This window comes from Ochotona curzoniae, unplaced genomic scaffold (assembly GCF_017591425.1).
Source record: "Ochotona curzoniae isolate NIBS_2020 unplaced genomic scaffold, NIBS_Ocur_1.0 contig_4792, whole genome shotgun sequence".
NCBI classification, from domain to species: Eukaryota; Metazoa; Chordata; class Mammalia; order Lagomorpha; family Ochotonidae; genus Ochotona; species Ochotona curzoniae.
The window spans coordinates 3,422,911-3,447,006 of NW_024466389.1; the positions used below are offsets into that span (position 1 = coordinate 3,422,911).

The 24,096-nt window shown below is 56.8% G+C and overlaps 1 protein-coding gene across 1 annotated transcript in view; it reads left to right on the top strand.

The window, feature by feature from the left end:
- Positions 1-24,096, top strand: part of CAMTA1 (calmodulin binding transcription activator 1) — a 698,792-nt gene that overhangs the window by 521,651 nt on the left and 153,045 nt on the right. The window contains exon 6 of the mRNA XM_040987850.1: positions 2,787-2,858. Within this exon, the coding sequence (XP_040843784.1) occupies positions 2,787-2,858 (72 nt within the window). The remainder of the gene's footprint in view (positions 1-2,786; positions 2,859-24,096) is intronic.

Sequence of the window (24,096 nt, forward strand, 5' to 3'; positions counted from 1 at the left end):
TCCAACTCCACAGCCAAGAGAAGGCATTAGGACCATACCCGTTATACGGGCTTGTAAGGACAAAGACCCACATCTGGATCAGGCCTCTTCCATCTCTGGGAAGTTCAGCTCATCAGGAGATAGATCAAACCCAGAACAAGGACGGGGAACCAATGGACCAGCGACAGCACCACCTTCAGGTTCCCTTGGCAGTGAACCTTACCCCTGGGGCACTCAGCTTGGAGCAACGTCACAGACTCCTTTCCTTGTGTGTCTGGGCAGTCTTCAGCATTCAGTGCATGGGCCACAGTAAGGCAGGCACTCTCTGGACCTTTCCTGGTCCAGGGCAGCTGGGCAGCTAGCTGGAGCCTTCCTGCCCTCGGGCTGCAGGAACGTGAGACCTAAGGGCCCAGATGCTCAACGTGGGGCCATGTGGGACAGAACTCCTAGAGGCCGGTCCGCCACCTGTAGCCGTGCTCCCACCCCTCCCAATCTGATGAGCCCAGCAATGCAGGATCACCAAGCTGGGGAGAGCTCAGGCTAAAAATAGACAAATACAGTTCCAGCAAGGCCCCCGGGGCTCTTCTGATTAAAATGCAGGAGCCTTCACAGAGTGGCAGTGTGGTTTTCCATTTTAACTTCGTTTTGCTGATCTGATGGTTCCTGGCAGTTCTGGGTGGGCTAGGGTTGGGACATGGCAGTGGGCGGGGAACAGGATTTGTGCTTGCGTCTTCCTTCCCAAGAGGGACCTGGCAGGCACCCGGGGAATTCTGGCCAGCTCCCGCAAGTGGAGTTCAATGAGACTGACGCCTTATCCAGACAGAGAGGTATAAGCAAGCGGCACTCGAGGTAGACACATGACCCACAAAGGGCAGCAGAGTGGGAGACCGGGAAGTACGCAGAGGGTAGCAGCGGAGGGAGGCCTCTTGTCTCTAAGGGACAGGAAGATTGTCCAGTGGTCCGCGTCCCCCTCACTGTGGCTCAACGCGTACAGCACACCAAAGAGGTCGCCCGTTCATATGAGAGCGTTCACGTGATGGAGGCTCCGGCAGGTCCCTCACTCTGAGGCTTACACCAACTGTCCCATCTTCTTTGGCCAGGAGTGAGTCATCAGGACAAAAGAAAGCAAAAAACCAGAGAACAAAAGAACACAGGGCACCTTGCAAGCCCAGAAGAGGCAGGGAAGAATATTGCCTTCTTAATAATAAATACATTTCATGGGCAAGAATTGCAAGGGAATCGTTTAAATTAATTTCCGCTTTGTTTGTTCGGTTGGTACAGGGCTTCAGTCCCAGCTGACAGCGATCTGTAAAAGTTCTAACATATTGGAAATCTGATTTTCCTGCAGCCAGATTCCCACAGTCCAAAATGATTTCTTTTCCAGCTCTGATAACCAGACAGGCAGGGCCCCAACAGACTCCCATTCAAGCCAGGGCCTTTGGGTCTGGTGCGTGAATGATATCAGCGGAAGACCCCCATCTGGAGGGGCTAGCTATTTCTACGTGGAGAGCTGGCAGTGGGGCTAAATCAGCAGAGAGAGGAGTCGCAGGGCCGCTCCCCTACATGGCCTGTGGGAGCTCCTGTGGTGGGAAGCCAGGGAGAGCTGGGCAGCCAAGGGAGGGACAGTCACCCTGGTTTGCAGTTGAAGGCTCCGAAAGCAAAGGTTGAGGCTTGGACGTTTATCTTAATTTATTCGTGTATTGAAAGGCAGTTACAGAGAGATGGAGAGATCTTCCATCTGCTGCTTCACTCCCCAAATGACCACACTAGCTAGGCCAGGCTGAAGCCAGGAGCCTGGAACTCCATCTGGGTCTCCCAGGTGGGTGGCAGGGACCCAGGCATTGGCTCCACAGGGGCTCCCGTCACTGGGCACTCAGAGCCTGACATGGCTGGGCGCCCTGAAGCTGGCATGGTTCCTCTGGGGCTCTTGATTCCCGTCCTTGGTCCATTTCACCAGCAAACTCACCGCCCCTTCTCCGCCACACACACACACACGCACACCAGCACTGCCACTTGCCAGTCAGCTTACCAGCCTGCTCCCAGTTGCCAGGCCCCTGGGGACCTTCCATCCCTACCCACATCACCCTTCCTAGACGTGATCCCTGCCCCCTGATAGCCAGTCTGGCTCTAGCTGTTTCTCAAAAGCCAAGTTCTCATGCAGTGGTGCGATTTATTCCTCAGCTGACAGATGTGTGCCAGACAAGTGGTTATTCAGAAAAAAAACTAGGAAGAAGAGGTAACTGGGAGGCCTCAGGCTCTGGAGGTCCGTCCCAGAAGCAGCTGCCAGCCCTGCCCCTGGCATTGGGCAGGTGTCCACTGGGGCTACCTGGCCATGGCGGGTCTGGAGTGTGTGTGTGTGTGTGTATGTGTGTGGTGGGTACATGCACACATATATGAGTCCTCTTGGCTCCTTCCCTGAGCACCAAGGGGCTCACCTGGGATGTGGGGATGGATGCCAGAGACACTGCAAACCCCCAAAATAACTGACAGCTGCTGCGCCATGGGGCGCTTCCTGGTTCTCAGCTGTCTTGGATTTTCCGGCTGCTCCTCAGGCCCTGAGGAGAAGGCCCACCCAGCTGCCCACCTTGGGGTCCCTGCCGGCAGATCCTCTGTTAGTCTTGGTGCTGGATCCCACTGTGATTGCACCCCAGTCTCCCTAGGCCTTCTGTATCCTTCCACTGAAATGCCTTCCCTCCTTCCTTCCTTCCTTCCTTGCTTCCTTCCTTCCTTCCTTCCCTCCTTCCTTCCTTTCTTCTTTCCTTCCTTCCCTCTTTCCGACTGAATTCTCGTTTTTCCTCTCTCCCTAGTGCTTGTACGGCTGCTATGTCCACTCCTCCATCATCCCCACCTTCCACAGGAGGTGCTACTGGCTCCTTCAGGTAGGTGGCTGGGCCTCAATTCTTCTGTCACTGCTGCTCGGGGTGGGTCTGCGGGGACACAGGGCTGAACACGTGGCCCCGCCAAGGGCCCTGGGTGGGCCCTCCCTCCTGGAGACCTTGGCTGCGTGGCGCTGAGGGTAGCACGGGGGCCGGCCCGGTGTTGTTGGGAGCGGACGCAAGTGGAGTGGGCCTGCCAGCAGGGGCGGCCATGCTCACCAGTGAGGAGTAGCATGAGGTGCTCCAGGGCGCCCTGGCTTCTGGGGCCAAGGGCTGCAAGTTCATTGTCTCTGACAGGTGGGTCACAGCACGCAGTGTGCTGGGTGCCGTGGGGTTCCAGGGATGGCTTGGCGAGAGGAAGCATCCACGAACTTTGTGATGGGTTCATGATGTCTACCGTGGCGGAGCTGGGCAAAGTGGTAGCTTGGGATCAGGCCATCTCCTGGAAGACTGGGGTCCGCCGTGCTGCTGAACCCGGGAAGGGGAAAATTTCTGTGGAGCTTGCTGGCCTCTTGCTGACTGGGGACATTCCGAATGCTGTCTTGCCTGCTTGGAGGTGCTGCTGTGTTGCTGAACCTGGGTCCCTCTGAGAGCTGGCCCTGGGGTCTGCAGCTGTTTGTGGACCTGGTAGTCCTTGTCTCCTGTCCTTCCGGGAGTCCCTGCCCGAGGCCTTCCTGTGGTCTCACTGTCCACACCCACCTGTGAGCTATTTGGTGGATGCTTGAATTGAGGGGGCGGGAGCAAGTGGTGAGTGCTACAGTGGTGTCTCCAGGGGCCAGAGGCCCATGGCCCTGGTCCATCAGCTAAGGCGTCCAGGTGCTCAGAGCTGTGCGCACAGAGAGGCCCAGCCCCACCCACCCCGACGTCCCAGCCCCTCTCACCCTGCCGTCGCAGCCCTTCCTGTTCTCCCTCAGTTGCCAGCAAGTCTGGCAGCACTCGGGCCTGAGCCTGTCTGAGGACTGTGGACGGGCCAGGCTGCCACTTCCCGGCTTGCTGCCTGACCCTGGCGCTGCCTGCCCGGAAGCCTGACACGTTGGCTCCTGGCTTTCCTGTGACTCAGCCCTGCCTCCCTGGAAGGGCAGGGTGGTGCTCTGGTGCCAGTCGACAAGGAAGACCCCGCAGCCTTGCCCCGTTTAGTGACATTTAGTAGGAGTGCGAAGGAAGGGGGTGTGTCCTGTGTCCTCCAGTCCTCCGGCTCATTGAGAAGGAACACATCTCTGGGCCAGTCCGCAGCTCTCGGCGACTTCTCTCTGACTCTAGGGTCTGTTTAGACTGGTTCCCATTCTGGTTTTTATGTCTGCCCATCCCCTCATCAAAATGCCCTTTGAGTCTTCTGTCCAGCTGAAGCAGCACCCAAGGGTGGGCTTCCTGTCCACCCCCCATCCCTCTATCCAGGGCTGTCCAGCTCCTGCTAGACTACATCCCCCTCGTGCAAATCTGCCGCATCCTGAGTAGCTGCCACCCTCCATGTTCTAGGTTTTTTAATCCCGATGAGTGTCCTTTCCTGGAATCAGACACCCGGGGGGCTTCCGGGAGGGTGGAGATCATGCCCTGCCCCCACTGCAGCCGCTCTCGGGGGCTGCTCCTGTGCCTAGCCTCATGCTTTGCTTTCCTGGCCTCCCTGCACAGGGCACATTCCTACACGACTCGTGGACCTCTGGCATGTCACCTGCCAGCTGGCAGGAAGCTAACATCTGCCCATGGGCCAGTGTCATAGCCATGGGCTCCTCTTGGCTGGTCATGGGCCTCTCCTTTCTCCTCCGTGCCAAAGGGTGGGCAGACTGTCATGCCACTCCATCTTGGTGTCCTCCAGGCTTGAGTCTGCAGGCAGATGGGAAGGTGTGCAGGTGTAGGGGTTCCCAACTCGCCTCAAGCCCACAATGGACAGCAGGAGGCTAAGGAGCCAAGTCCGAGGCAATTAGCGCAGCCCACATCCAGCTCAGAGCTGGGAGTGAATGCAGTAGGCGAGGAGGTCAGGGCAGTTTGTTCTGGTGCTGATTACAATGCCAGGACAATGACAACGCGGTCAGGTTTAACTTCTCTGACGTTCATAGGCAGGAAGTATAAGAGACTGAATTCCCAAGGAAAGGCATGGGATTGGAGGTGTCCCAGCAGTGACTGTGGTGACAGCCAAGAAGGGAGGCAGCTGGGATGCCAGCCCAGTCCACCACCCTTGAGCACCACCTGATGCCGCTGGGGCAAGGGACCCAGGGCTGGCCACATCTGCTCTCAGGCTGCCTCCCCGCAGGTCGGCTGGGCCGGAGGAGCCTTCTCTCTGGTGTCAAGGCTCATGAGCGTATCCGTGTTTTAATGTAGGTTCTTGCTTTCTGCAGATAGATACACTAAGTGAAGACTGGCATTGTGTACAAATAGGAATAGAGTCTATTTGACGATTAGATAGCAAACATACATTCACGTGCCCCCCGTCCCCCGAGAAAGACCCAACGTGGATGAGCCAAAGAGCTTCCCACGTACAGGAGGAACAGAAAACCCAAGCAGTGTACCCATCCTTGGAAAGATCCATCCCAGGCCAGGTTAGCGGGAGAGTGGCAGAGGTTAGTCTGTGAACACAGGAGAGCTGTGCGTTCCAGCATGTTCTATGGTAGAAAGAGGGTAAGTGAGAGCCAGACCTCTAAGCACGGCCCAAAGGAGTTCCATCTTTCACCTCTCCCTATAAGGAGCAGGGTGGCACCCCAGTAGGATATGCAAATGAGGCAGAGTCCTAAATGCAACAGGTGCATGCTGGAAAAGTGGGCATTTGCAGTCAACAGTGAACAAACCCTCCAGCTTGGCACACCTAGCAAGCTTCCTGCTGGTTTGGCCCACCCACATGGAGCAAGGAGGCTGTGCAGGATGCCTCTAGATCAAGCAGAGCCTCTTCAGGAGAGGCACCTGCTCTCCATCCAACACTGGCCGCTGTCACAGCCTCTGCTCACTCAGCAGCCGTCTGTCCACTGACGACAACCAGCCCGAGAACCTCCCACTGCGGTCCCTCCAGGCCACCTTAACACAGAGAGGCTCCTCCCACAAGGCTTCCTTCCCACCCTGCCTGTCAGCCCCCCTGGGAGGGGACTCATGTCTGTGCCTTACCCAGCACAGAGCACCTAGCATGTGGGAGGGCCTGCCTGCCAGGACAGGAGTGAGCAGACACACAGGCATCAGCAGAGGGGCTGGGAGGGGCCATTAGTGCTGTGAGGTTGGAGCCGTGCGACTCCCCAGGAGAGCACTGCCTCAGCCCTGCTGTGTCTTACTCTGTCTCCTGTGTCATGCCCCACACCTTCCCACCACCACCATCTTCATTTATAATCTCTTATTAGGATATGAACATGGAGGCAATTCTTGGACACAGGGTACTAAGCCCACTTAGTCCATGGATGACCAGTGGGCACCATGTGAAGTGGGCAGCACTGGACAGCTCCGAGTTTCTGGAGGCAGCAGCCAGGACCCAGATGAGATGAGCTCAAGCCAGCTGTCCAACTGGCACCTGGTCAGTGTCCACTCAGCTCTCCCCTGGAGGTTACCTCTGTGGGCTACCTACATCATCAGCTAAGGTGGGGCTCTGTGGGCAGGAGCTTTGTGGGGCTCCTCCACTATCATGAGTCCTGGATAGACCACAGAGGTCAAAAAGGGGTCAGGGCATGGGTCAGCCCACAGTCCGTGGGCTTAAGGAGACAGGGCAGGGCTTGGCTTCTGCTCTTAGTGCCGGGCTTTGGGCAGCCTCGCAGCCAGCAGATCAGAGGAGGTGCCAAGGGGTCAGTCAAATAGGAAGGGTCCCTTGGCCTCAGCTCCCCAACGTTGGGCTTTCCTGCTGGTGGAGGGGAGCAGGCAGTGGTAGCTCAGGACACCACCTTCTCGTGTCTCCTGCCAGGACAGCAGGTCCTGACCTCAGACTAGACTTCCCAGCAGCTCCTGCAGGGCTCATCTGAAATGACTCCTGTTCCTAATGAGTGTTTTCCCGTGTTGCACTTGTCCTTTATGTGCTGAATGAATGCTTTCCAAGCAGCAGCGAGGCAGGGGTGTGTCCCCCATGCAGCTGCCACCCCCTGCCAGAGGCTGTCTGGCTGTTGATCCCGGCTTGCTGGGCTGGAGGCCTCCAGGGATCCTTCCTGGCCTACCCTAGCCACCCATGGAGGCCTGGGCAGGGCAAGGCTAGAGCACTCACAGAGCAGGTGTCGGCTTGGGTGCACGGCAGGTGTTAACTGCAGGAGGAGCTCTGGGCTCAGCAGGCAAACAGCTGGCTCTGGGCACTGCCAGAGCCCCCACACTTCAGATATGACCACTCAGCCCATTGCCAAGGCTGCCTCCTCCTGTCTGGGCAGGAAGCCCTCTCCACATGCCCCCATTTCACTAGGTAGAAGACAGAGGCTCCCAGAAGTCCCACGAGGGCAGAACTGGAGTGGGGCTCCAAGGCCCCTACTGCTGCAGGCTGCCTCCTTGTGGCGAGCACTCTCATCCTTAGAGGTGAGGCATTTGAGAGGCAGACAGGTTGGGCACCTTGTCCCAGGTCATGAAAGTAACCAGGAAGCGGAGCAGCTCCTGGGCCCTGACTCCTGTATGTGAGCCGCTGCTAGCCTAGGCCCCCAGAACCAGCAGGTGCAGAGGCCCCAACACTGCCCATACAAGGCCACATGGCCCAGCTGGCTGACATGGAAGTGCCAAGGCAGCTGAGCCCTGGGACCTGTGGCAACCACACATTCCATCTGCCTGTTTCAAGCCAGAGTCTCCAGGTGGGGCTAAAACCCTTCCTCCTGCCCCTAGCCTGTTGCTGCAAGGAGCATTGAGCTACAACGGCAGCAAGGTGGTACACAAGCTCCCTGCCCCCTGTGCCTAGACCAGTGAGAAGGTGCCAGGTCTGGGCTGTGTCCTGTAGACACAGCAACTGGAAGTGAGGGAGCCCAGCCTAGTCCATGGCCTTGTCTTACAAAGTCTTAGCCTCAACCCTGGAGAGTGGAAGGTATGGCCGACGTATTGGTGGACTGGGCTGGCAGTAGAGGCCCTGCTCGTGGGTGCAGCTTGTATACCACCAGGGCTCAGGGAGGCCACAACCCTGGCCTTGGGCAGCCTTGGGTACCTGGCTGAGCTCCAGGGCCACTGAGTTTCTGTCCTCCGTCTCAGCGGCTCTGGGATGGATTCCCAGTGCTGCACAGAAGAGGCTACGCAAGGCCAGGGAGAGTGAGGGACCCCCAAAGGTGGGCGCAGGTGGGACTAAACTCAGACGCAGTCCCCATGAGCTCCAGGCCACACAACCAGGCCCGAGAGGCACTGGGGGTGGTCCACAGAGAAGGGAAGACAAAGCTGCTCCCACACCCTGTTGGGACCCATCGTGGGACCTGCTCTCAATGCCACAGATGTGAGAGGCCACCGACCCTGGCCACCCACCTGGGCCCTTTGAGTCCCTGAGGGGTCGGTCTGCTGCTAGATCTCTTTGTTACACACCCCAGCTGACCTTGCACCCTTTCTGGACTGGGTGGACTTGACAGGGGCCCTGGGCCAACCTGGCAATGGCTGAAAGCTGCTTTGGACTCTGAAAGGAGTCGTGGATGAGGGCAGATTCAAAGCCTCATGGAGCAGGCACTGGTGGTGGTCAGCCTCGTCCTCACCAACACACATCCCAGGCTGGAGGGTTCTAGGGTAGGGCATCCCTTATCCCTGTTGCCATGTGAATTTGGGCTGAGGGCCCAGAGGGCCTGGGCTTGGCTCAGCCAGAAGCAGACCGAGGGCAGGAAAGTTGCAGGCCCACGCTGGAAAGCCAGCTCAGCCCACAGGCACAGCAGGAACTACAAGCATCCAGCAATGGTCAGGTCGTTAGGCAGCTGGGGACGGGGTCTGGTCCTGCAGGATGGGCGAGGGGCTGTGGACAGAGCACCGAGACAGGAGCAGGACTGGGCTGTAGGAAGCAGCAGCACTCGAGCTGGGAAAAAGCAGAGGCTGTAGCCAGATGGAGGAGCTGCCTCAGCCCAGCGGTTCCAGAGCGTGCTGCATCCCAGGATCCACCCTGAAGGCGTCCATCTGTAGAGGAGAAAGGCCTTCTGTGGCTGGAGTGGGGGCTGGTCACGGGGAATAATATGGGGGGAGGTGGCAGGGATGAATTGTGGTCTTGCTTCCATAATTCTTGAGCCGCTGTCTCGTTCCGGCTTTATTCTAACCCACAGCTTCCACATCTTTCTCCATTTAATGTCCCCTGAATAACGCAATGAGAAGGTAAGGTAGACACTGGGAATTTACAGGGCTATGCAAAAAATTGCTCCATTCCATTAAGATTTCAGGACCCTTGCCAAGGCTGCACGGCAGAGCGGGCAGTATTTCCTCCTCAGATGCCTTCGCCTGATTACGATTTATGATGCCAAGGCCACTGCAGTACCCACTTAAAGGCTCTGGGAAATATGGCAGTCCTTCCCTTCATCCCCCCAAAATAGCTATTATGGCTATTATAGTCCCTGCAGAAAGGCACTGGGCATTTTCCAGTAGGTCCTGTCACCTTGATCCTGTGTGTCACCCTCCGCTCTGGCGTATCCAGTTGGTCTTCTCAGCTGGTCTCACCGCAGAGGAGGATGAGAGCATTTTGGCCCTCACCCTGCAGGTGGCATCGGGGCCAAGGATAAGGCTGGAGGTGTAGCCGAGCCTTGTGGGGAGGTAAGAGAGAGAGACCAGGAGAGACCTTCCCGCAGGCCAGAGAGACCTTCCCGCAGGCATCTGACACTGCAGGGCCCAGGTTGCAATTCAGCTATGTTGTCCCTGGCAGAGTGAATTCACCTTTTGGAATCTCGTTGCTGTTTCAGTCCCAAACACGTCCCTGCTGAAGTCAATGAAAGGATTACCCGGTCTCAGAGCCACGCAGGAAGTGGGATGCCATCTCCAATCTCTCCATTCGCTGGCAGTCCCTCTACTGCTGTGTTCCCCCCGCCAGAGCCAAGCCCTTGCTCCCTGTTCCTCCCCACTGGGGACACCATCAACCTCCCCCGTCCAGGCTGCCCAGACCAGCCTGGGAGACAGAGAATGGAGGAAGCTGCTGCATCCCCGGCCCCTTAGAGATGAGAATTATCAGTTAGCCTTGTTATCCAGAACTTGGCCATGGGCTGGTCCTCCCATCCGTGGAGGCGTGTATGCCTCCACCACAGTGTTGCTTGGCGAAGCGGTTGCTTTTACTGCAAAGGTGGGACAATGGACAAGGCACTTGGGTTACTGTCTCCATTGAGCACGCCGAGGATTGCCACTCCCTCCTCCCCTCGGAAGCGAGCAGGAGGCCAAAGCTGCTTAATTTGCCTTCTAGGTGGCTTATGACGCTGGCTCTGGTTTAATTATCCTCTGTGTGTAATCTTGCTTTGACATGCGGTCTTGAAGGTCCCTAATCTTCTCTGGAGCAAAAGGGAAGCTGCAGGTTCTAAAGCCAGAGACAAAAGTTTGCCTCCAGGAAATGCTTTCGGTTTTGCCTCTGAAGGAGCTCAAAGGGCCACGAGTCAAATTCAGTTGTAATTGGATAGAACGCGTGGAAAGGCAAGTCCAGTGCAGGCTGTCCATATGATAGCCAGACACACCATCTGGCCTCCTGCTCTGGACTCCAGCTGTGGTCCCCACTGTGCCCCCACTGTGCCCCCAGCCATAATCCCAGCCAGTCTGCAGGGACGGGTTGTAGGTTGGAAAAGCAAGGTTGGCCCACAGTTCCATGTCACCCCTGCCCAACCCCGATGCCAGTTCCATGTCACCCCTGCCCGATCTCGATGCCAGCTCCATGTCACCCCTGCCCGACCCCGATGCCAGTTCCATGTCACTGCTATCTGACCCCGATGCTGTTTCAGTTGTCTCAGGTGAGGCATAGCATGCAGTCCAGCCTCTTAGCAAGTAGTCCGTCACTCCACCTTCTGCCGCTCTAAGAGACAGAGATGCAGTAGGAATGCACAGCCAAATGGAATTCATTATTAATATGTGTAATCTGTGTAGTATGTGGTGGGTGCAGGGGGACCTCCGCTGAGAACCAGCTATGATCACAAGTCTCGAGCAGGTGGTTGGCTGGGACACCTGGGAGGAAGCCGGGTCCTGGTGCTGGCTCCACTCTGGCTGCCACGGCACGAGGGTGTGGTGGCTTTTGCTGTGCTGTACAAAGTCCCACCCAGGGCCTGCCTCATTCACGCTTGGTCCTCCACCCAGGGGAACCAAAGAGTCTGCAAACGGCCCAACGATGACACTTTCCAGAACATTCCAGCTACCAGACCCCTGGCCCCAAGTGAAGGCCCCAGAGCCCCAGCCCACCCTTGACCCTGGCCCCTGCCTCCTGCCACAGATCTGGCTTTGGCTTTGCTGGGGCAGCTGGGCCCCTACAGTCTCGGTTGCCAGCTCGGCAGTTCTGCTCAGCACGCCTGGGGCCCTGGCAGCCGCTGAGCCGTTTCTCAGCAGAATTGTGGTCATTTTCTGTCGCCCCCACCTTGCTCCGTGGCTGGTGGAAACTGTGGCTGCTTCTGGAAGCAGAGCTGTCCTTTCCTTCCATGGTACATGTCCTACCACTCCCTAGGTGTCATCTCACACAGACACACACGACACACATGCACACCACACACACTACGCATGCATTCCACACGGTACACCACTTGTGTTACATATACATACTACATGTTAAACATATTGCACACCACATATACACATTGAATATATATACTACTTACACACACATTTTCACAATGTGATACACTATACATATATGCTACGTGCTGCGTGCATACCACACTGCACGCATTACATATCACATACACAAACTAAGAATATACACTATGCTCATAACACACACTATACAACATGCACATTTGACAATATGACACACGACATGCTGCATACCTACCACACCACACACTTGATGCATCGCACAATTTACATGTGCACAAACAGCAACACCCATGCACTGTATGCACACACATCTGTATGTGCACACAACATACTCAAAATGCATGCACACTCCAGAGAACATGTGTGCATGTCTAACATGTGTGTGCCCGTGTTTGTGCAATCGGCAGGTGCCTACACATGCGTGTGTTCATGCAAGTGCGTCATGTGTACACAACCACACAATGACTCTAGACACTTGCACACCCCTGCTTCCCGTGCCATGGGAACTTGGATACCTCTGCAATGGGACCCCAAGGGCATGGCCAGCCAGCTGTGAGGGGCTGTAGGCCTCGTCTCCACTGGGAGCAGGGTGGGAAGCACAGAGGCCTCCACTTGAAGACCTGGAGGCTGCCTGCCTTCCTTCCTGCCTTCCTTCCTTCCTCCTTTCTGACAGTGTCAATTACACTCCCAGCCCTGCAGTGAGCCTGCAGCGTGCACCTGCCTTGCTCTGCCTCCCACAATGTGGCTGCTGTTCCCCGGGCACTTTCGGCACACCTGGAGGGTGATCACGTGTTATAGCCCACCAAGCAGTAAAGGTGCAGACCAGGGTGCCCGGTGTCACTGAGGCCACCTGGCAGGAGATCCCTCTGCAAGCCCAGTGCGTGGTGTCAGGGGTCAGGTGTCATGCCAGGTGCTGGGGACACGGGGAGGAACCTGCAGCCAGTGGGGCGGCAAGGGTCGTGCACTCTGATACAATGAGACCAGGGTTGTGTGAGCCCTTGGGAACGCAGAGCGTGGCCCTGCACGCACCTGCTGCCTCAGGCTGTGTTCAGTGAGTGAAGTTTAAGCTGAACATCCATGTTTTTCATTGCCTTTGCAAATATCCTAAAGAAAACTTGCTTTATCTTCTTTCCAAATCAAAAATGAGGCTGCAGTTCACGGGCCACCTACACCTATGCAGTCGACACAACATTACAGTCTACAAGACTCCCAAAGACCACCTGCCTGGGCTGGGCCCCACCCACCCTGGCCCCACCCACAGCCTTGTCCAGCAGAACTGGATGACTGATTTGAAAATTATAAAGAGACAGGAAAAGATCTCTTCTAGCTGTTGGTTCTCTTTGCAGAAGGCCACCATGGCCAGGGCTGGCTCAGACCACAGCCAGGAGCCAGGAACTTCCTCAGGTCTCCCACTTGGGTACAGGGGCTGACGCCCTTGGACCAGCTCCTGCTGCTTTCTCAGGCACATTAGCAGGGAACTGGATCAGAAGTGGCACGTCTATAGGATACCAGCAACACAGAAGGCGGGTTTACCTGTTAAGCCACAGCACAGTGCTGTCATTTTAAGGGTACAGATGGGCTTGAACTTGGTGCTTTTTGTCCACAAAGGAGCTCCAGGCAAACGCTCCTTTCCTTGTTTAGGTTCAAGGCAAATAGAGGGAGAATGGCTCAGGGTGTGTCCATGTGTCCCACCAACTGTCTGAATACTTTGGGTTGGACGTGGGTTTGCCTTGTTGGCCTGACCCAGCGGGGACAGGAGTGGGTACTTGGTGATCTTTGTCCTTCAACCAAGGCTAAAACGGATGAGTTGACTCTGGCCCAGGCAGGAGGCTTGTCAGAGGAAACAGTATTGAAGATGGTTTCTGAGCCAAAGTTATTCGGCTGCCTGGAAACATCCTTTATCTCTTACTTTCCAGAGGATAATAATGTTCAAAGACAAGTCACTCTTCCAGCACCTGTGGGGAAGCCAGCATTGGGATGGGCAGCTCCTTCTCAGTGCAGACTCACTTGCTTACTCGCTCTGCAACGGGAAGTACAGCCTTGGCGTGCTCCCTCCTGCGCGGTCACCAGTCAGTGTGAAATCCAGGTCCAGTGTGCTCAGACTGGCCCGCCCCCAAAATCCTGGCAGCCACATTGCCGCTGGTAGTGGACACTCAGCCAGGGTGCTGGGCAGGGTGCTGGTGACCAGCTGACTCCATGGGGCAGTGTAAGGGGATCTGCTGGAAGTGGGGTGCTTTGTTTGGTCAGTTCTCTTGGGTAGCAGGTATTTCCTGCCGCCCTGTATGAGTCAGGTAGGAGCCACAAACTCCTCTTTGAGTGTGAAGATAATAGGAAATAGTTTATTGCGGCATAAGAAAGGGAGAGTGCCCCATGGGCCTGAGGGCTGGGACAGCCCTGGTGGGAGCCAGGCACTGCCCATGAGGACAGTTACGCGGAGGCCCACAGGGGCCTTCTGCAGACTCCACTCAGACGCGCAGGTGAGCAAGAGCAGCTCGCCTGCCTATAGCACGGGAAGTGGCACTGTGGAAGGCAGAGAAGCTTCCATGGAACTTCCTGGGAGTCGGTCAGGAAGCATCTATCTTGTCCTACCTGTGCCTGTGAAGCTTGAAACCATGCATGTGTGTGCACCTGCACCTGGAAGTGTCCACACGTTCGCAGCAGGATCCAGACACCAGATGCTAGCTCCTTCTGGAAGTTTCTACTCCAATCCTTCCCTTTCTCGCTTAACCACAGGACAGTCGTGCCTGGGAACTGATGAGAGAGGGTGAATGTTTTCCTTCAGGGGCCTCTTCTTGACCCAAGTCTGGCCCCTGCATTAAGGACATTTTGGGGATCCCGAGATCTTGCTGGCCCTGTTGCATACTCGGTTTAGGGGTCACCAGATGCAATGCTATTGCTCAGGCAGCTGACAGGTCAGCGGGGAGCTGTGGCATCGCTCCTGGCTCTCGGCCTCCTGGGGTGTGGAGGCCGCCCTCCAACCGTTGTTGTCCATCTCCTGAAGGACTCTGGGGGATTCCTGTATCTGCAAGCTGAACAGGGGCAATGTAGGATGACGGCCGCTCCCTCGACACATTTTAAGCACACTCCCAAACTCTGTTCATTTTGTCTTTGATGGGGAGGTAGCCTTCTGGGTTTTTCTTTCAAGAGATGCAGATTTAATGGACTGTGATTTTTCTCCTGATCTGCTATTTTTTTTTTTTAGAAAGAAAGAAGCAGCAGCATTAAAAAAAAAAAAAAGCAACTCGGAATTTCTATGTGCTCTGAGAGAAAAAAAAATCTGCTTGATTTTCAGGCTCTAGATTTTCCTGAGAGATTAGTGTACTTGCCTGCCAAGATGTTAGCTAAAGGAAAACACATTTGCTATAGATCAGAAATATTTATCCTTTCCTGGGCAGCGGAGCCACGGAACCTCATCAGGATGAGCAGCCTCTGAAAATAGGAGCCGAAACGCCACTTGCCCCAGCCGTGGGCACTAAGGGGCGTTGGCTGCCTCTGCAGATCGGAAGCCTCAAAAAGGAGGGGCCCCAGGGAGGTGGCTGGGGACACCTCACAGATGCCAGGGGTCAGGAGAGAGGGGCTGGGTCACTGGGTTGTCCTTGGCCAAGCACAGTGGCCCTGCTCTGCTTTTTATAACCCTGTGTGTCGGGGCCCAGAACATGGGCTACGTACACAGTCTCATTCGTGCTACTTTCTCTCTCCTCTCTCTCTCTTCTCAACACATTGTGATCATTCCTCTTCCCATGAAGTTTTCACAGAAGAGCATTTGGCAACCACAGACCGTGTCACTTCCTGGCACAGGTCGCTGGGTGTCCTTGTGGGTCCCCTTGTATTATTTCTGGTCCGCCTAATTCCAAGCCGCTGCCCCTACCGCACTTTCCCCCATCCCGCTGCTTAAAAGCGAGTTTGGCTGCTGCGGAGTGGGAGAAGATGCAAGCGCATAAATAATGGAGAACTCTGGCGATTCTTTCCGCCCTGGAGGTACCGCCTGTGTCCTGGAAAGAGGTGGAAGAGGGACCGAGCCTTGTCGGGGCTGAGCTTGCTCCGGCAAGCAGCTCTGGGCACCTCTTCCTCTCTGAACTCTGTCCTTCTCGGATTGTAGCAACAGGGGTTAGGTTGATGCCTCTGCTTTCCCTCTGGGGTCTTACGGGCAGAAACTCAAGTCTGGTGCAGGAGCAAGCAGTATGGGCCATGCGGTGTTGATGTCTCTGGGAACCCAACTTTTCCTTGACCAGCAGTCAGCATCCGTACCCAGTGGACAGAGCAGGGTCTGAGACCTCCTGCGGAGGGCCTCCAGTTCCTAGGGAGGCCTGGTGATTCCTTGAGTTGGGGGAGCAGCATCCTCCCAGGTCCCTCCGGGATGGGTAGCTGTGAGCCGCGCGTGCCTCCCCAAGCTGGAGTGTGTGTGTGAGCTCTCTGCTGCCTGGGCTTTGCTAACCAGGAAGCCCATGCCCTTTCACTCGGCTTCCCCTAGATCTTGTTCAAACAGAATGACTCCCAGGTTTCTCAAGGATAAACCAGCCCGAGAATGACTACAAATCCTAGGAATTTACTGTGCAGCTGCCTGCTCCCTGTTATCTATTTGGGGCTTGTTCAGAGCGCCTCCTGGCTATAATTTCATCACCCGAAGATGAAAGCTCCTTTTGTCCCCCTCAGAATTGGGACTCTCCCTTCTTCCCTCCCCTTCTCTCTCTGTCTCCCTCACTCCTGACCCAGGGCTGGCTTTCAGAACGAATTGAGCAAACCCAGCCACCTGGACCCATAGGGGCAGCTGGCAGCAGTCTGGTGCTCTGCTTGAGCTGTGTTGACTGGAGACGGTGCTCCCACGCAGGCAGCCTAAACAGGTTAGGGGCTTGCTTCGTGGTGCTTGAGCCATGACACAGTCCTCAGATATCGGGAGGATGAGAAAGAGAGAGAGAAAGAGGCTGAGGGCCAGGCCCAGGCTGCCAGGGAGATGGGCTGCATGGAGGACCTGTAGGCTTGTGATGGCCGAGGAGGCAGGGTGACCCGTGGACATGGATTGTGCAAAGGCGAGTGTGTGGCAGTGGGTGTGTAAGCCCCAGAGGATGAGAAGGTAGTGAGTGGCAAGCCGCACACATTGACTACATGTAGGAGCTATGTGAGCCCTGTGAGTCACCTCCTGGAGCAACAACCAGGCAGGCACGGGTCCCCTCCCTGTACCTGCTGGCTGTCATGGCACTGAGGCACATGGCCATGACCACATGTTCCAGGGCTGGGGTCGGGCCTCACTCGTCTGACTCGGAGCATAGGGGCAGCATGAGAGGATAGTGTCCCCAGCTCCTGTGCTGTGTTCTCTTGACAAAGGGGCTCCTGGAATAGCATGTTATCCGACTCTGTTTCCTGGGAGGCTGTGGTCCAGCTAAGGAATGGCGATTCTTTAGCACCTCCCTCCCGGGCTGGTCCTTGCACTGTCCTGGTCAGGGAACCCAGCTTCGAGTAGACACAGCTCAGCAGCCTCTGGCCTGAGTCCCTACAGAAACGCACTCCCTTCCTCAGCCACGCAGAGGAGGTGCAGCTCAGGGAGAGAGGCATGGAAGCCACGCCGAGCTCCACCCCGAGAAACCGGGACAGGAGCCAGTGTCCTGGGCCATAGGGTCGCTGTTCTTTTAGTCTCACTGAACATGAAACTCATCACCCTTGGTAAGCAGACAGGAAGTGGTCACTGCTATTCCCCCAGGCCACTGGCTGATGGCTTCTGACAGGTGGCAGAAGCAGCCCAGGTCCCCCTGCTGTCAGTCATCATGGCTGTTGCTCGCCCCCTGGGAAGGCCTAAAGCAAGAAGCCAGCTACTGCCCGCTGCCTACGGCCAGCCCCTACCCTCTTGGCTGCCGGCTTAGGAGGGCAGCCTGTGTTTCTGCAGAGCTCCATCCTGGCACCACCCACCGCTCCTAGGTGACCTTGGGCTAGTCCCAGCCAACCTGGAGAGAGGGGAGAATGGCCCCAGCCTGCGTGTCGTCCTTCACCGTGGACCCACAAAGGCCCACCCAGCTCTCCTGGGGGTGTGGGCTCTCATTTCACAGCAAGCAATGCCTTCATTCTCATCTCAGTTGCACAGTCCCACGGGGCCTTCTCCCAAGGACCTGGCCTTGGTGGAGAGAGCCTAGAGGGCAGGGGACAGAGGACCCAGAGACTACACCTGACCCTGGGCAGCTCCAGACCCTGAAAACACCATGCACTGGGTTCAGGCTAGATAGGGGCCAGCAGCCCAGCCACATTCTGCGTGGAGAGGGCAGCTCTGTGGATGACAGGCCTGGGCTGCCAGCTCCTGTCCAAGACCCTCTGTGCTCCCTGGTGTTAGCATTTAACTCAGCTCCTAGAGTGTCGGGGAGTCTGGTGGTGTGCAGGAAAGATGTCTCCAGGCTTACCAGGGATGCCAAGGTGACAAGGGGTGTGTGTGTGTGTCTAGTTGTGGACTTGTATGCCCATGTGAGTGTGTCTGTGTGAGTCTGCACATGTGTGTGGGTGACTCCTGTGTCAGGGGTGAGCCCATGTGGGTAAGAGTGTGCATGTGTGTGTGGTGGCTTAGCGCTTCACTCTCTATGCCAGGCTGATTTCGGCCCAACTTCTGTGTCATCCAGTGGTGTTTTAGTGCCAGGATCGCACACAGGCCCAGCTGTTGGGTCACCACCCCTCCTCCCAGGGCTGCAAAAGCAGAGTCTCCTCGGGACCCCTTTCCATCCCTCTGTTTGTCCTCTCAGTCAGGGGCAGTTCGGACTGTGCTTCCAGAGCTGGGCTCCCCGTGGGCAGAGGCTCTGCCATCCCCGTGGGTGCCGAGGAGGCCATATCAGCACCTGGGCTGACCACAGATCTCTAGTGTGTAGGAACCTGTGACATGTGGGGTCGTTTGTCCACAACGCCACTGTGTGTGGGCTGCTGCTGGAGGTCTGGGAGCAGCAGCCAAGAGACAGGAAGCTGAACGAACAGATTCTAGAGCATTCTCCAGGGAAACCCTTCCTGGAAAGCATCGTCGGTCCCTGCCCTTCCAGTCAGCAGCAATTCAAGCGCCAGGCCTGCGGCCAGCAGAAGGCTATTTGAAGGACACGTTAGGGAGTGAGTCAGAAGTGTGGCCACTGCGTGCAGCCATGGGGGTGGAGGGAAAGGCCCAGGAATGGGGGTTTGCCCCAGGACCCACCGCAGGTTGAATCCTTCCCGACACTATCTCTGGCTCCCGGTTCGGGTCAGTGTCTGCGGCCCACCAGGAAGAGGTCCTGCTTGGTAGAGTGTGAGCGGGGCAAGAAGTGTTCTCCACTGATTTAGCAATTCTAAGCTCCGGATACCCACTCCAGCTTGCTTTTCAGATCAACATCCACCTTTTGTTTTTTAGTTGGGGGATATACCTAGTAGTAATGGAAGGATGGCTGACCCGAATTGCACATTTAGTTGGCACCCTGTCTCGTCTGGCTGCCTGCTGCAATGGGCTCTTCTCCACCTGCTCCTTACTGCCCTTCCATCTGTCTGAGCAAGAGTGTGGGAGTTCCACAGACACCTCCTGGAACTCACATTGCTCGGTTGCCTGTGGCTCCACAGGGTCCCATGTGTCACAGGGTCTGCCCCAAGACCCCCCTGGGAGTCCCGGGTCTTCCCAGCCAGCCCACACCACTGATGCTGCAGGAGGGGCCAGTGAGGAAGTTCAGGGAACTTCAGGCGTGGCCAGGCTCCCAGGGCCCTGGGAGAAGGACACAGCCCACAGCTGGCTGCTGTGCTCGGGGTTGGGACAGTGCAGCAGCAAGGAGGAGCTCGCTCATGGCCAGCCAGGGCAGGTCCCAGGTGCCCAGCAGCCTTGGTTCTTGGAGCTGCCCTGCTCCCTCCCCTCTGTGGCGCTGGTTCTCTGCTTCCCTTGGGCCCCTGGCCAAGGACGCTCCAGAGCACAGCCTCCATGCAGAAAAGTGACTTCTGAGAAAGCCTCCTCGTCTCTGTGGAGGCACATTTGCAGCCGAGGCCGTGTGCGGAATTTTTATTCCTCTAACGCAGCCACGGCAGGATTTAGTACACAAGCTCTCCCGAGGAAATGCAGCCAATAACGATTTGATGGGCGCTGGCAGCCGAGCTGCGTCTCCTTAGGAATTCCGTGCGCTTGGACAGGAGCTCAGGGACAGTGGGTAAATGGGCTCCCATTTGTCAGGGCTGCTTGAAGGGAAGACCTGCCCCCAAAGCCAAGAAGTCACCTTCAGCTCCTGCCTGCCAGGAAGGGAGCCGTGTGCTTCTCCAGCTGGGAAGTGGGGGGACTCTAGCCTTTGACTCTAAGCAGCTGCTAAGCCCCAGGGTACTAGTGCACCCAGGGTCCTGGCGATTCATCCACAAGGACACGGGACACTGGGCAGCGGCTGATGCAAATGGAGCTACTCAGTCTGCAGAGAGATAGAGATGAATGTCTGTGGTTAACAGCAAGTGTGATCGATTTTCAAGGACTGTCCAGGCACTTTCCTTACTCAGCACACACAGGAGTTTCCTGTAAGGGCCAGAGAGAGGGGTGGGGCCCCTGTCCTGTATTGCATAGCTCACACTGGGTATGGCTGGGCTCAGAGCAAAGGCAGCTGGGAGCAAAGCTCCCCAGGGACAAACTGTGACCTGCACCTCTCTATTCTGGCCTCCTGGGGGTACCTGGCTGTCCTTGGCAGGCAGGTGCAGGTGGATGGCAGAGCCCCAAGCCCAGTCCTTGGCAGCCCCAGTCTTCCTGGTGAAACAGTGGCAGATGATCAAACACTGTTGTGCAGCATTACGGCAGCTGGGTTGGCAGGGCTGGGGATCGCCAGCTAGTGAAGCAGTGAAGGGGAAACACGAAGCCAAAGCTGTGCCAGTATGACAGCCTTGAGCCCCAGTGCTCAGCGTCACCTCCCCGTGGAGCTGGCCTGCACATGCAAGGATAGGGCTGGTGGCCTCCGACCTCCAAGGACAGACAGTGGACACGTGGTGAGGGTGCAGACAGCGCTAAGCAGCCCCCAGGCCCTGGACCTTCTTTGCCCACTCACACGCTCATCTCTCAGAGCGGGTGAGAACCTTGGTAGGACAAAGTTCGGACAACTCTCAGCCTGAGCAGCACATGCAGCCAGACTGGGCCATGAGCTGCGCTGGATGGGAAGAGGGGTTCAGGGCCCTGGCCATCCCCTGGGGTCCCCATCTCTCTCCCGTCCAGGAGCCCCAGTCCTTTCAGGGTCCAGCTTGGCTCTGTCTCAAGACACATTCTCACCCTTTCACGTACCCACACTCACATACATCCACACCTTCACAGTGTGGACAGCCAAGCTCTCGCAGTTGCACAATCACACCAGAGCACGCACACACACAGTCCCCACAATGACACATCCACACACTTGTCCGTGCATTTGCATGCTCAGAACTCACACAAGTGTGCTCTTGTAACTCACAAACCTCCTGTTTACACACTCACACTTACATGTACTCATCCCTGAACACACACAAACCTGACACAACTCCCATGGCCACAGCCTTCACACTCACATTGTACACAAACACAGACTCAGCCATTCCCACATTCACACACACTCTGGTGCTCAGACCGCCCCACCTCACACCCTCACGTTCACACTTAGCTGACTTCCTGCAACTCTTGTTCTTGTGAACTCTCCCTTACTATACACCCTCACCTAGCAAACAGCTCACACACACACACACACACACACACATAGCTTGCACACTCATTCACAACACTAACACATGGACACGGCCACACACTGCCCGCACACTCTCGGTTCGTAGTTGCATGTTCACACACTGACAGGCTGGCATTCAGGCTGCCTTGCAATCGCTTCCCCCACACACTTACACTCATGCCACACATACACACTCACACTTACACACAAGTACTCACACTTACATTCATGTACACTCACACACAACACACCCACATACACAGACCCCCGTGCTCCTGACAGCCCCAGCTCTGCAGCCTCCATGCCGCAGGCCAGAGCCCCAGGCTGGCCCTCAGCCCTGACCGGAGCAGGTGCCAGGCAGCCCGCCAGGCAGCAGAGGGGCCAGCCTTCTGCCTATCTACCCTCCCATCCCCCTCCATCCTCCCCCAGAAACAGCACTTTATTCCACTCTCTCTTCTCTCTGTTGGCATCTGGAAAGCCCTGTGCATTCCCGGGAGGAAGACGGCCCCTCATTGCCTCATGGGCGCAGAGCACAGCACTGCAGTAATTGAAAGTGGCTGGACTCAAATTGCATTTTCTCAGGAGCCAGGCGACGGGAGTGCGGGAAGGAGGAGGGTGGGGCAGAGGGAGCTGCAAGTGCCAGGTCTGAGCAGGCCCTGGAAAGGCAGGGCGGTCCCCAGGAAAGCTCCTGGAAAGCTCCTAGCAAGAACTGAATAAAAGCAGAGCATTGGCTGCACCCCATGGGGGGGCGGGGACGCTCAGTGGGCAGCCCTGTCACCTGCCCCGGCCCCAGGACGCTTCCCCTCATCTCCCCAGCTAGCCACACACTGGGTCCTCTACCGGCACAGGGCAGCTTGCCAGCTCTGTGGTGTGGAGGCCGGTTCCTGCCCCAGGGTCTTTGCTCATGGTTTCCCCTTTCTCCAGCGTCCACGTGTCCCTTCGACAAGTCACTGCTTCACCAGCTAGGCTCCTCAACAGCTGCGCTCTGGACAGGAAACCAAGCTCAGCAGCCTTGCAAGGTCAGAACTGCATTGTGGTTGCATCATAGAGGGAGACATTGGAACCCAAAAGCCCCCTTGCTCGGGTGGAAGGGGGTGGAGCTGGGCTTCTTCCCGGGACCCAGGCCTTGAGGTCAGACTTAGACCAGGGCAGGGCCAGGCCTGGGGCTCGTCCTGAAGCCCCCACCCCGTCGCCCCCCGCCCCCCGTCCCATCCTCCGATGAAGGCTGCTGCTGTTCTGTCCTTACTCTCAGCAGGAGAAGCTGCTAGAAGCTGGGATGTGGGGCCTGTGTAGGTTGCCAAAGCCACTTCAGAAATTACTGGGTCTGTGGACAGTCAGGACAGTTACTCTGCAATTCTACAAGGACCAAAGAGCAGGGAGGGTTGGAAAGGAAGGATGATGGAAGGAGGGGGCTGGGGGGACAAGGTAGAGGAAAGAAGGCAGGGATGAAGGGAAGCTGGCAGAGCCTGAGGGAAGGCCAGGGGCTGGAAGCACCGCAGGGAGGAGTCCCAGGCAAGGCAGTGTGGCAGGTGCACCCACATGGCCCTACAGAAACGCAAAGGACAGTACCTGCCAGGATGACCACGCCTCCTTCCCCAGCCCCTCCCCACCCTGATTTCCACCAAGCTCTGCTCTCACCCTCACTCCCCCCAAGGCGCAGCAGAGGACTGGGGTGGCCTAAGACTGACTACTTGGGGTGTCTGCTGAGGCTCCTCCTGGGGCTGGGGCCCCTCCCAGAGGACAAACTAGTGCTGTGTTGCCGGTTTGATTTCTGGGCTGTCGGCCTCCACGGGCCTGATCATTCGCAGACACTTGTAACACTTCGCCCCTCCCGCTCAACTCTATTTCTGGATTATTGTCTCTAAGTTTCAGAATGGCCCTGGATCCCTGAGTGGTTTATAAATTAGTGCTGCATTCTGGGAGCACCCAGCAGTGCTGCTATATTTTAGCTGGTGTCAGAGTTTCCATTATAAACCCCATTTCTCAGAGGTTTATAACTCGGCCATAAAAATGCACTGGGGCCCGAGGCTGGACTGGACCTCACATAGCTGTTAAGTGTCTTCCAGGTCCCCAGGGAGGGGACATCCAGCAGGCATCGTGTGACTGAACCAGAGGCCAGGGCTCAAAGGCAGAATGTGTGGCAGCTGAGAGGACAGGAACATGGGACCTTCCCACTGCAGCCAGTGAGCTTGCCCGATGTATGGTCTGCCCAAGTGAGCTGGGCCAGGCCCGATGCAGGGTCCGCCCACATGGGCTGGGCCAGGCTCGATGCAGGGTCTGCCTGAGTAAACTAGGCTCTTTGGCAGCCAGTGGCCAAGGGAACAGCCCTCCATCTCTTAGCACGACCTCTGACCATCGCCCCTATGTCATTCAGCAGAACACACCTGCCCAAGCCCACGGCCACAGGGGTCCCCTTTCTGCAAGCCACATCCAGCAAGGAAACAAAGGCTTTTCTTGTGGGTTTTCACGCCAGGAAGAGAACCTACACTTGGCACAAGAAAGGACTGGAAGTCATACTTAGCCAGTGTTAGGTAAAGTGCCCACTACAGAGCCACCCCCAGCAGTCAGCGGGTAGATTCAGAACAAGCTCTCAGGCCTGGGCAGCTGGGAATTACCGGGAATTATCACTGGGTTGATTGTTTTGTTCAATGTCCCCAGGCTGGTATGCGGGAGGCTCATAGCCCTGGACAGCCTGGGGCCCATCCTGCTCCTGAGACCTGCTGGTGTCCACACTCCTGATGGTGCCCCCGTGTGCCCACTGCAGCAAGGGGGTACGGTGCCTAGAACATGACCAAAGACTGGAGTAGCCCCTGTTGTGGGTGTCCCAGGCAGAGACTAACCCAAGGCAGGGGCTGCAGAGAGGGAAGCGCCAACCCCAAGCACACATCAGTCCCCATGGACAACCTGGCACTCCTGGTCCCTGGCACAAGGATGTGCAGTTCGTTCTGCTGCCCAGAAACTCACAGAGTCTTCTCTCTTGGGTTTGCCCTGAGGGATCAGGGGACTGGGGCCCCTGC